At 40.7% G+C, this 13,927-nt stretch overlaps 1 protein-coding gene across 1 annotated transcript in view; it reads left to right on the top strand.

Moving 5' to 3' along the window:
- The window catches only part of jbug (filamin-type immunoglobulin domains fbug), a 355,562-nt gene that overhangs the window by 104,278 nt on the left and 237,357 nt on the right, over positions 1-13,927 (top strand). The window contains exon 6 of the mRNA XM_080267010.1: positions 7,689-7,876. Coding sequence (XP_080123136.1) covers positions 7,689-7,876 — 188 coding nt within the window. The remainder of the gene's footprint in view (positions 1-7,688; positions 7,877-13,927) is intronic.

Below are 13,927 nucleotides of genomic sequence, written 5' to 3'. Positions count from 1 at the left end.
CCCAAAGCCAATCGATTGTTCCTTTGAACATGGGCTATCTACCCACCAAATTTAGCCCAAATCTCTCTTTTGGTTTTTGAGTAATCCTGCTAACAGACAAACAAACAAACGGGGGTGAAAACATACTCTCCTTGTCGTAAAGAACAATGAACAGCTGATACACACATCGCTGTCATGTTACAATTGAAAGAATCATTAGATGCAGAAAAGGGTGAACATCTTGGTTATTTTGTGATAAATCTGTTTATTGGTATGTAAATAAAATATTCGAAGCATACGCACTTAACAAAAGACTTCTCAAATTTTGTACCTCCCTCCATTCACGCCATTTTCATGGGGTCCAAGCGATCATCTTCTGAACAACAAAGCGATCCAGATGGTAGACCGAGCGGGAAATTCTGAATAAAATCTCGCTAAAACACGGCCCATGTCTTCAGGGCCGACGACAGCCATCACCAGGCCCGGGGCAAGTTTATTGACAACGGGCCCCCCGCCTCCTGATAACTGTGCCGAGTATTTTATACTCGAAGTCTAGTTCATCAGCTGATCTAGTCCGTATTGTATCCCCTGGTAAGCTGAACCATAAATCTCACCCATATTCAGTCTAACTTGCAGCAGAACAGGAATGATTATAGCTTCAGTTATAATATTCCGAATTTGATATAACGAATATTTGTTTAAGTGTTTATATGTGGTGTGGAAGAGGACTACTGGGCCTTGGGATAGGCCCTGAAACCTTGCCCAGAGTCGGACACATAGTGTATATATATATATATATAATCTGATAAGTCTATAAGAGATTTAAAAAAAAAAAGGCTGCGGGTCAAAGGTTCTTTATATCCCCTGGCCCCTTCAGAATGTCAAAAATACAGTAATACTGTACACAACTCTGTACTATAAATGTTATACATAGCTTTGTTTTAATGTTTTTAAATATAACTATTCCTTCTTCTTTTTATATATTTTCCTTAGAAATCCAATGTGTCGTTATGAAGTGAACTATGTTGTTATATTTTCCTCCCTCTTAACACTGTCTTAGAGGGCACGGCCTCCTGTCGGGCTCGGGTCTCGGGAATTGTTCCCAGCTTCCCTCCCCCCTTCTCCTCGGCCTTGCATGTCTTGCCGACACTCGGGATACTCTAAGGTAAAACCACCGTCATTACAAAAGTTTTCAGATACTGACAGAAGTGCCTAGAGACTTTCGTCGGCAATTGTAACCATTACCAAGTCCACCTTGGACAGGTCTAGTGCTGTACATCCCCCCCTCTGATTTCCTTATTCCAGATAAAAGAGTATTTACTTGAGATGTACTGTCTGCCTTATTTGACTTCATTTCTAATACAGCATATGCCCCTGATGGTATCTCTTGTCGTTAACCATGTTCTCATACTGACACCTCGTCTAGGCAAATTCTTTTGTCTGAGTCTGCCAATTTGGACTGTCCCTTGTTTGTCAAAGCTTGCTCTGAATTCTCTTGTTCCAAAGAAGGGTGACCATTCCTAGTTGTCTGACTATTGTCCAACTGTATATCGCCCATGTCTCGTGCGTTTATTCGCAGCAGAAAAACTCTGAGACACCTTTCTTCTGATAGCCCTGTGTCTGACCAGTCTGAATTCTGTTAGGGATACTCTGATGGTTTTGTTTATCCCCTCCAAAAGTGATACTTCTGCTTTTTGCACTTTATGTACTGTATAGCATGTCAGACGATTTGACGGTGTAGCATAAATCTTTAATTTCCTGACTGCCTTTCTGTGGATTCTGCCCTTCTATCTCTACCTTTATTTCAAGTTTTCTTTCTAGTTGTACTATCATTGCAGTTGTAAAAGGCCACTATTCTTCTAAAGCCATTAACAGTTTCCCGTTCCTTGGACGCCCCAGGGCCCAGAACATCAAATTTTTTAATGCACAACCGTTGTTTGGGTGCCCCTGGGTGTGTATGACTCCGTTTTGTAAGTTACATTTGCCAAAAAAATCAGTACTTGTGGAACTACGGAAGATAACTTGAAATGGAAAAGCTCGTGATAATCTGCAATGAGCGCTCTGGCAGGTAGGCAATAACGGGTTTGGGCGGTGTGTTGAAGAGTGGGTGGAGCGGGAAAGTATTAACAGTGGTGTTTGTAAGTGTTCTGTTCACTTACTTATTTGTCAGTGATCTGAGGTGAACATCTAGTCCTCTTGGCTCATGTACTGATGATTCATCTCGCACTTTTTCATCTCGCTTTTTGCATCACAGCTTGCATGTGGTGATGGAATGGCACACCTGACCTCTGATTTCTTTATTACAGACATTTGCATTTGGAGCAAAAAGAAACTTGTTTCTAATGCCATACATCCTTCTTGTGTTCAGTACAATCTCCGATATGACCATCTCTTGTTTAGTACACAGCTCAGTCCTACATCATCTCTCGGTATTTTCAGTGTCTCTTACTCTCTGAATCTGTCTTAGAAGGATCACATAACTTTTCCAACATCAACTTAACGCAAGTTAGGTATACTGAACTAACTCAGTGCCTTCTTTCATCCTATGCAGTCGCTAACTTTGTACTGTAGATGGTTTTTTTTTGCCTCCGTGTGACGTAATTCACCACATACGGTACGTCTCTCATTAATCCCTTAAAGCAGTGGTTCTTAACCTATGTGTCGCGACCCAAATTTGGGTCGCCAACCATTTGGAGTGGGTCGCCAAGAGACAAATATATTACTGATATTATTAATGTTGTATACTATTACTTTTTAACATATTACCGTACTTGTCGATACTTCACACTTTACATTCTCTCTCTCTCTCTCTCTCTCTCTCTCTCTCTCTCTCTCTCTCTCTTTCTCTCTCCTACAGTTGGCGATTGCATTTGGCTTAAAAAAAGATTATTAGCAAGCACACAACAGGGAGTAGTGTACCGGTACTGTACATTTTATTTTTTAAAACTTAACCGTTTTCATTTCGGAGTAATGATGCCCAGCTCATGGCATACGTTTGGTACCGAGGTCCAGAAGACATGGAAGAGGAATTTCTGTTCTGTCGGCCATTACACACGACCACAACCAGAGAAGATATTTTCCAGTACTGTGGACTCATTATTCAAGGAAGAAGGGCTTCAGTGGAATCAGTGTTTCATGTCTGTTGTGATTGTGCACCAGCAATGCTGAGAGTACGTCATGGCTTCATTGCTGGAGTTAAAGAAGAAAATCCATTCGTGCTGATTGTTCACTGTCTCCCTCACCGTGAGAATCTTGCTTCTCAGGGGTTGTCACCTGAGTTAAAGAAAGTGATGCAGAAAGTCATCCAGGTAGTCAGATTCTCTAGGGCCGTACCTTCCAGGATCATCAGTCGGATGTTTTTTTATTTTGGTGCAGAACATGTACACGTGTTGTACCACTCTGAGGTTAGGTGGCTGTCACGAGGAAGGGTGCTCCAACGGTTGCCTGAAATGCGGAACGAGACAGATATTTCTAGCAAAATAGAATCATTCACTGGCCCCAAAGATTCTCTGATTCAAAGTAGGGGATGCAAATGGCTTATCTTGCAGATATCTTTGCTGAGATTAACGCCTTGAACATTTCAATGCAAGGTCACGATCAGACATTAGTTGGGCTGTCAGAGAAGGTAACTGCATTCAAGGGGAAACTGAAGCTGTGGAAGAGTAAAACTGAGACTGGGAAGACTGTGCCGTTCCATCTTTGAATGAATTTCTGGAAGACGAAAAATTTTCTCTCACCCAGGTCCAAAGCATCATTGTGGAACATATCTCCAGACTAATTGAAGAGTTTTTCACTACTTTCCTGGGAATGTGATGAAATATGCCTGGGTAAGAAATCCCTTCAGCATTGAAGCTGAAGACTTACCTGACGACATTTCGAACATCAGCTACCTCCAGGAGCAGCTCATCGAGGTTCAGAATGATGAAACACTTCGTTGTGATTTCAGAAAACGAAACGAATCACTGAGCTCATTCTGGATCAGAGTTTACAAAGAGAAGAAAATTCTTGGAGGTGAAGCCCTGAAAGCACTCCTTCCCTTTGCTACAACTCATATGTGTGAGACAGGATTTTCTGCACTCACAAAGTACAGAAACCGTCTACAACCAGAGCATGACCTAAGATGCAGTCTGTCATCTAAATCACCCCGATTTGAGAAGCTGATTGAAACCTCTCAGTGCCAGGGATCTCATTGATTATAGTACTTTGTGTCTCAGACAACATCCAAAATAGTGACTCTCTCCTTAATGGTCAGAGTAAATAGATGTATCATGAACATGAATGAATTATTTTGATTTTCTGATCTTCAATATATTTTTTTCCTGCCAAAATGTGTTGATATTTTAGTTCTTAGGAAGTACATATAATAAAAATGAAACTTATTTATTATGACATCAATAAGATATTGAAATATTACTTTGGTTTTAGTCACATGATATGACACATATGTTTGTTTCAGTTCTGGTGCAGAGTAAGTTTACGAGGGTTTGGGTCGCCATATAGACCATCTTATGGATTTTGGGTCGCCAAGAAAAAAGGTTAAGAACCACTGCCTTAAAGGGACGTCCTTTTGTATGTATTTTGCCTGGTGTCAGATGATTTTATTCAGTTCAGGAAAGGACTTTCATATTCTGATGGGTTTATTACAGCTGTATTTAACCTCACTAGTTCAAAAAATCTGTCCAAGGCTGAATAAAACCGCCAGGAGATAACAAGAATAAAACAATAATGACATCCCACGGCTGAATAAGTTAAACAGATGTAGTAAAAGGCTTTTCGTCTCCTAGCTCGTCTCCCATCACTGACTTGCTTCAGCTTTCCATTACTGCAGGCATTCACTACACGTCTAGCCTCACACACACAGCCCTTTTGTGTTGTGTTGGTGGAGTGGACTGAACAGTGAATCAGAGGCCAAATGATTGTTGGTTTGATTCAGCTGTTGCCGGGGACAGTTTATGGATGGCATTCATAATCACCATGTCCACTGCGCTTCCGACTGTCCCTGGCGTGCCCACCGTCCATTCACTCGATGTAGTGCAACCTTCAGATGACTTTACACTAAGCAACAAGCCAAAAGTTTTCTTGTAGACCGGGAATTTACCATGTTGGATTGTAACCATATTGTCAAATGGATGCTTGAGTAACTGGATGAGACCTGGAAAGTTTTACATCTGAGAGGTGATTGTGATCTGTTGCCCACTCGATGCCACTCAGGGATAAACAACTCAGCATCCTCACCTTAAAGGTCTGGACTAAGTAGCCTAGCTCTGGGCCCTTACACTTATGATTGGGTTAAAATGGACAGGATGATGACAAAATCGCCTTGTTCACTGCTCTTTCGTATGGCCAAGGTGATGTGTCATAAAAACACCTACGGTAACAATGTAACACTGAATCTGAATATGATACCCTATGTATCACAGTAGTGTTTGTGGGTTTTAATGCCCAAGCGCCAGGTGATGTGTGAGGGCTACTGGGGATCAGCCGTTCTGTTGGTTTCTGTAGAGAAACTACTGACCCTAAGGAATGAACTTCTAGCCCCTGCCTTGAATCAAGAAGTAGCAGTTAATGAGTAACCCCAGTCTGTCTGGCTGAGCAGAACCTTCAACCACTGGTAAGCAACCACCCCCTCGAAACCGTCGTATGCAGTAAACCTTCTCGTACGTTCCCTTTGGGTAGATAACGCCTCACCGCGGTGTGGCGCAGGAAGAGTGTGGAGATTTGGTTCCCAGATGGATGCCTTATTTGGGGTCTCTTCTCAGTCAACACGGGCTCCATAGTAGGCTCCATATCACCCTGATATATTGTTTCATGGTTACCACCCAGCGTTGTAAGTGGTTCCCTGGGTCACAGCAAACCATTAGGTTAGTCACACAGTGTTTACCCATCAGAAATGGAAAGAACAGTAATAAAAAATCACAGTCCTTCGTGTAAGCAGCTGATTATCTTAAAAGTACCTTTGTCTTTATGGCATTGTCCTCTAGTTTTTTCTTTTTAATACAGTATGTCCTGGAGTCGTGACAGGAATGGATCTTGGTGTTAGATTTCTTTCGTTCAGTGTTCTTAGAAACGGACATTCTTGTACAGGTTTCTAACATAAAGTCCTCACTTTAAACTCGAGTTCCAGTTTGTGGATGTAATATTGTTCCCTATGATGTTCCCTCATGTGTCTCTTTTGCGGTTTTTATGGTATCGGTATTCTCTGTTTTCTGTTTTCTGTCGTAGTGTATTGCATGTACAGTATAATCTTTTCTTCCATCCACCCCCCTTTTTAGGGGGAAAGGGGCATTCTCCTTGTTCCGTTTTGTCATTATTTTTTACCTTATTTAATGTTACTTCAGATTTGGAGAAAAAGAGTTCCTCCCACGTATTCCTTGTGTTTTGTAAAAACGCAAGTTTTTTTTTTTTTTTTTTTTTTTTAATGTGTCCGACTCAGGGCATAGGCTTCACAGCCTGCTTCCAAGGCCCAGTAGTCCTGGTACATACCATACACCTCTACATGTCACCACTTCGGCGCTAAAATCCACCGTCCATATTGGATACATGCTAGGGCTGTCTCATACAAGACTGGTGTATTGGTATTAGCGGGGGTATTTTTACGAGATGTCGGCGGGTCTTCTGGTAGATCAGTAAAGTCTGCTTTTATTACATTCAAATCCTTAAACTGTTCCCTGCTCCAGCTGGGATTTGAACCTGGGTCCGGTAGGACTGCAGGCCACCTCTCTACCGACTGAGCTACCGCCTCCCCCAAAGTGATGAAATTAGGTGACAGGAACCTCCTTCCCCACTGTCTTTAATGTTTTTACCCCACCTCCCAGCACTTGTATTGCAAAGAGCCTCATCCTTGTTGTGACGCACGAGCTAGGTAGATATTGTAGTACTTTCTTGCTTTATCTTCTCTGGAATTAAGATGGTCTGCTTTGGCTCTCCTCTGTTGAATATGGGAAATGTGGTTCTGACAATGATAGTGAATAATGATGTCACCAGCTTATATTCGGATTGGTGATTCAGAGGTTTCAGCAGTTAAATATTCGTGTGGATGGAGTAACTTTTAACAAGTTTGAGTAACCATGGTAGACGTCGTGGGACAGTAAAAAAAAAAAAAAATTCAGAACAGTGTGGTTGGCCGTCCATATTCCTCGGGGATATGTTTCTAAGATACCCTCATATGGTGAAAAACCTGTGAATAACTGGTCCCCTCAAAACTGGCCCAGCAGTTGTAATGTAACCATGTTATTACCTAAAAACCGACTGTAGTTCCCAAAGCATCATCGGATATTAGAATATAATCGTTTAAAGTATATTTTAGAAGGTCTAAGAACACAAGTTCTTAAACCATCTCAAAATACACAGTAGAGTGTATTTTTAGTAGGTTTGTCAACAATAAAGGTTGTTAAATAATATCCAAATCCGTTTTTATTAAGCATATAATGAACCTGCGATTGTGGAGGGCCGACTGTATGTGAATACTGCTGCATGCGTTCTGTTTGCGGTAATTTCACCTTGTTTTGTTGTATTGATGTTCAGGACAATCTTCTAATACTATTCTGGCTTTCGTCATCCATGGTATATATTTTGGTGCTGTGGGATTGTGAAGTTGCAATTCATTGTTGTTAAATGTCATGTGGTGGTTTGATGTGATTGTTATTAAACTTTATGTAGTGTGATGTTATGTGGTATGAACTAATGTGACCTTTTATACTGTGCCTCAGGTCTGGATGGTGGTCGGAAGCTTGGTGTGGAGCCTGTGTTGTCAGCGGCTGATATGGCCAAACCAGATGTGGATTACCTGGCCAACATGGGCTACCTTGCCTACTACCAGTGGGTTCGGCCCCGGGACTGTCCAGCAGATACCATCAACGTCAAGTGTGACATCGATAATGTCAGGGTCAACAATCCTGTTAGTACAAGTGTTTTTTTCCTTAGTTTTTTTCTTATTTTTCTGTTTTCCTTTTGTTCTGCTCTCGGTGCTCTGAGTGTCATGTATCTCTTCTGGTCCTCTCTCTCTTTTGACAATTTCTACTTCTTCCTGTCTCATTCTCAGACCTCTGATAAATCATCAAGTTTTCAGCCATTCATTACTGCTTTTCAATATATAAACAGTACTTGGTAAGAAAAAGTATTGAAAACTACAGTATGGTAGTTACATATTTCATGATTCTTTGTAGTGACTAAAAAATATCTTCTTGACAAACTGATGGAAAGGTAGATTTTATCATTTCTCGTTTGTGGAGTAAAGTTCCCAAGGTACCGTATGACTATACAAAGATTTAATAAAGGTAAGTGTTGAAGAATTGATGCATATCGGACTTACCATAACATTTCTTACCTGACACCCTGCCTATTATCTGATGGATTGACCCGTGGGAGGCATTATGACTTTGCAGGGCTACCTAATCACAAACATATTAGCCATAAATCAAGTTGTGAAAAAAGAAGGTAAGGTTCTTTTGCGTATCGATGTGGCCACGATAGAATAACCTGGAGAAGTGTGGCAGTGTTTATACAGAGTGAGTCACTACTCTGAGGCCCCAGATTAATTGAAATGTTTTCTTTATTGATGCACTGATTCCAATGAAATATAAAGCTTACTTTCTTCAGTTTATTACAGTTCATCTAGAGTTACATCAAGTTTTGAAATCATTTAACATATCTGAAGCCTGGCTCGCAAATTACTGAATTTTTTGTGTTCTTGTAACTTATTCACCCGGATGGTTGCATTCTCCCTCGTTATGTTTTAGTTAATCAGATGTTCGAGGCTTGCTTTTTAACAATCTTTCCTTAATATGTCCTCAAAGCCAGGAAAAAATCTCCAGTTAAATCAGAAGAATTTAGATTACAGCGTAATTTATCGTGTATGGCATGATCACCGAATCAGTGCAGTCGACCCATTGATGCCCACTCAGCGGCGTACTGAAGGAGAACAGCATTTTACGTTCAAAATGTCGGGGAGTTTTTCAAATTCAGTATATAATGGGTATAGAATGAAGTTTGTAAATAGGGAGCTTCATTTAAATCCTATCAGTAATAATAAATATATTGGCGTTATTCTGGGGCCTCAAGAGCAGTGAACCACCCTTGTACAGAACTATACCTCATACCAATTAATCTGGCCAGGCATGTATGGCAACACTGTTCCTGCCGAAATTCTGAATGGCTGGAGTTGTTTGTTCGACTTCGTTTTTGCTAAAACTGATACTCTTTTTATTATCAGATGTGATACTGAGTTTGTCGACAATACAATCGTCAAAAGCAATAAGAAATCCGTTATATACTTATCAACAATGAAATTTTCGTAGGAAGATAGAAATATGAGTCAACAAAATATTATAACAGTCCAAGTCAAGATCAGCATTCGAACAATTCCTTTAAATCTCCGACACTCGTTAATATAACAGAAAATTAAGGAAACCTGCTTAATCTAAGCGTTGGTATAACACACATTTATATTTTAAGATCAGTCCGCACCCTTAAATCGTGCCACAACTCTGAATAATTAAAAATTCTAATGAAAAGACAAGTTGTGCGGGGAGGAAGGTTTGAAAAAATTGCGAAAATCAAAGTAGGCTAAAGGAAAACTATTTCATTATATCTCCTCTATTATCACAGTACGGACTGATCTTAAAACTTAAATGTTACACCAACTCTTAGATTAAGCAGGTTTCCTTAATTTTCTGTTATATTATCGAGTGTCGGAGATTTAAAGGAATTGTTCGAATGCTGACCTTGACTTGGACTGTTATAATATTATGTTGACTCATATTTCTATCTTCCTACGCAAATTTCATTGTTGTTAAGTATAAAACGGATTTCTTATTGCTTTTCACGATTGTATTTTCGGTAAACTCAGTATCACATCTGATAATAAAGAGAGTATCGGTTTAAGCAACAACGAAATCGAACAAACACCTCCAGCCAATCAGAATCTCGGCAGGAACAGTGTTGCCATACATGCCTGGCCAGATTAATTGGTATGAGGTATAGTACTAATACATATTCAAATCCCAGTGTATCGATGGGAGATATAGTGGCATTAAATTAATGTTGTTATTAGTTTCAGTTTGTTTCCATAAGTCCCACAGATGTGTCATAAGAACACTCTTGATATTGATATTGCCCAAATGCCATGTATAAGCTTCTCCTGTTTCATGAAATTCAGTGGGTTAGCAGAAAGTGGCAGCACACTTAGGTAGAGTTTGTTGGTATACTTAACACAAACCTGTGGAGAGCTTTTACGTGAAGTACTACAGTATATATCAATAGATTTTTATTAATGAATAGGAATATTATTGAAAAGTTAATTGCTATATATAAGTTTTTAAAAGGAAAGTTTTATTTAACCCTGTTTGGATTTATACCTACAACCTATGTATCATACGCGACCACGCTGACTACTAAAAGAATTGTTCAGCTTTAACATACCTGAACACAGGGTTCACCCCCCCCCCCTGGTTGTTTTGAAAGCATATCCCCCAGTCGGGTACTTTGCACCACATGGCATTATATCCATCCATCCATCCATCATCCAATCCTACGTTGCCCCATGACGAGCGTAGGAGCCCGGGCCTAGGCAAGCTTGTCCTGGCATTTAAGATGAGAGTTACCAGCCTCACTCATCCCTGAGTGGCATTACGTGAGCAATAAACCCCAACCATCCATTGGATATAAACCTTCACCGGCTCAATCCGATTAGAGCACCGTTATTACCCACTAAACCACCAGGCGCCAAAATTTGGTTATATGGTTACCACCCAGCATAGTAAATGGTTTCCTGGTGTACAGGAAACCATTTGGCTTGTCGCTCAGTGTAGAGACACCCACAGGCAGAAGGACGAGGAAAGAATGAAGGACAGAAAGACACAAGAGGCAGTGTAAAGTCACCCGCAGGCAGAAGAAAGAGGAAAGAATGAAGGAAAGAAAGACACAAGAGGATGGATGGAAAGAAGGATGGAGGAGAGGAAAGGGCAGACACCCGAGAGCAGCACTACATCAAGTGAGTGGATGGTGAGCGCCCCCACCTACCACGCATGTGGCAGTATAGCACAACATTAATGTTAGTAATGTTGTTAGCTGTAAAACTGTGTGGTATAATGTGAATAGTATTAAGTACTAAATTTAGTTCTGCTTCTGATGTCTCCATATTTTATTGTTAGATGAAATATAAAAGGTTCGAGTTAGTTGTGGTACAAATTTGACAGATTATAATCTTCATTATTGAAGATTTCTTATGCCAGTTATCATATCGTGAGAGATAAATGGAGTTTTGTTGCAGTTATTATGCTGCATTTTTTTTTTTAATTATCGTCGTCATCATCATCATCATGATCATCATCATCATCATCATCATCTTCGTAACCCAGTTTCCCACTTTCATAAGAGATGAGAAATGTCGAGAAAGACTTTACAGAAGGCATGAATTGGAGTGGTAAGGAAGCTTTAGATAGTCCATCCCCGTACTGGATCATTGGAGGAATAAGGTTACTCCTCCAACCCGTTCAGTTATCTGCTACATCGCACGGCTATACAGGAAGTGAGGTGTACTTGTATTTTTTTCTCCCTCTTTTTCAGGGCAAAGACGTATGAGGCGGGATGGGTGGGGGGTGGGGGTGTAGGAGGGCAAGCAGCAGACGCGGAGATGAGAGCATAGTATGAATATTTGGTCATTTGTTGCATAGATTCTGCCTAAGCACTCGGTGATTAGCTTCCTCGAGTAACCGGCTCAAGTTGGTTCAGTAATCGTAATTAACGTAACAGATAGATTGAAGAAAAAAAAAAAAAAAAAAAACAGTCCTTTGCTTCAGTTGTAGTGCTTTGCTTCAGTTGTAGTGTTTTGTTTCAGTCTGACCTCTAACATGTACTTGTTATGCTTGGTTGTAGTCTTCAGTGCCTCAGATTCTGGTCTCCTTTAATGAGTAAATTTTCAGTTAGTTTGAGTGATTTAATCAGTGTGTTGGGAGAACATTTTTTTAAGTTTTGTAAGAAAGTGCACTGGTTCACATTATAATGCTGTAAGGATAAGCATTACATTAACATTTCATAGATTACGCAGTTTTCAGTATTTTCCTTGTCAGTCACATTTCACTGATACTGGAAGATACCTCAGGCATATTTTGCAGTATGTTAGTACGGTGTGGAGTTGTGGCTTAGGGGGTAGCATACTCGCGACGCCTGTGATCAATGTATATGGTTTGAATCCAAGCCTTGGCGGATATTTAAAGTGGATGCTGGTAGTATGGCCTTTCAAATACAGTACCTGCTTAATTTGCATCCCCGCCAGTTCTCCCGATGGCATATGCAGGCTTGGAGAGAGAGAGAGAGAGAGAGAGAGAGAGAGACACACACACACACACACACACACACACACACACACACACACACACACACACACACACACACACACACACACACACACACACACACACACACACACACACACACACACACACACACACACACACACACACACACACACACACACACACACACACACACACACACACACACACACACACACACACACACACACACACACACACACACACACACACACACACACACACACACACACACACACACACACACACACACACACACACACACACACACACACACACACACACACACACACACACACACACACACACACACACACACACACACACACACACACACACACACACACACACACACACACACACACACACACACACACACACACACACACACACACACACACATTTTAATTTTCACATGCATGACTCCTTCTACAAACACCTTGTCTCCGTTCATACTTTGGCAGGGGAAGGATTAATTCAGGCCATTGCCCTCTTTCGTAAGAGAAGGTTCGGTATTGCAATGAACCAGATATGAAGAAATATAGTACTTAACTAAAGACACTATACTTTTAACGTGTCATATATTGTTTGTATCAACGAATGCAAGTATGGCGTTTGCATATTATAAAGTCGGGCACCTGGCATAAGACAAACGTTTACTACCACCTCAAAAATTTTGTATCTTGAGTTCGCAACAGTGTCATGTGACGCGAGTTGACCAAAACTTTAAATGGATATTGATTATTAAGTTGTTGTCGTTGTAGAGAAACCTCGGTCTATCAGGCCGAGGAAATCTATCAACCACAGACAAGTAATCGCCCATGCAAGGCCGTCCCGGCCAATGAACAGATGTTCTCTTGCGCCAGAGAGCGCCTCGTGATTGCTTCGTGAAAATTATCTCGGGATTTTTTAGTAAGCAGTCTCGCCTCATGAAAACTAAATAGCGTACAACAGAAATATACACAGGGAAATAAAATGAAGGCAGTGAGGATAAACATTGTGTAATATGTTTCAAAACATTTAACTGCTTCGTCTCGAATGTCTCATGTGTTTTGTTGTGGATAACACCAGGTGATTTCATTCAGATGTTGTCAGACATCTGAATTAAATCTCACACACACACACACACACACACACACACACACACACACACATCAAGATACTATATTCGCATTCCTTCTTTTTCGTCAATCATTCATTTCTCTCTTCAGTACTTCCGGTGACTAAGCCTAATCAGTTTTGTCATAAACCACTCACACCGCCTGATTTCGTTACCTTATTATTTCGTCACTGATCACTTGTATTACGTAATTCTGACGTAAGTTGCATTCGTCATAGTTTTTTTTTTTTTTTTTACTCAGTGTAGCGTTTCATTTTTAAAACTCAGGGTAGCGTTTCATCTTTTTTTTTTTAACTTTATATTCTGTCAGACTTCCAGAGATATCGTGAACGAGTCCCCGAATGACACCTATTCGCTTCGCGGTGAGAATAACGGGGATGACTGCCGACACGCTATTTTTGCCTCATTTTGTTTTAACGCCAGTAATTTGGGTTTTATTACATCTCGTTAACTGTACGGTCGTCACGGAGCACAAACTGCAGGCACTGAACAGCTA

The sequence above is a fragment of the Coenobita brevimanus genome, chromosome 23 (genome assembly GCF_032717465.1).
Source record: "Coenobita brevimanus isolate Jiangsu-jjx chromosome 23, ASM3271746v2, whole genome shotgun sequence".
NCBI lineage: Eukaryota > Metazoa > Arthropoda > Malacostraca > Decapoda > Coenobitidae > Coenobita > Coenobita brevimanus.
Note: the sequence above shows the minus strand (reverse complement) of the source record. Positions and strands in the feature narration are given on the sequence as shown.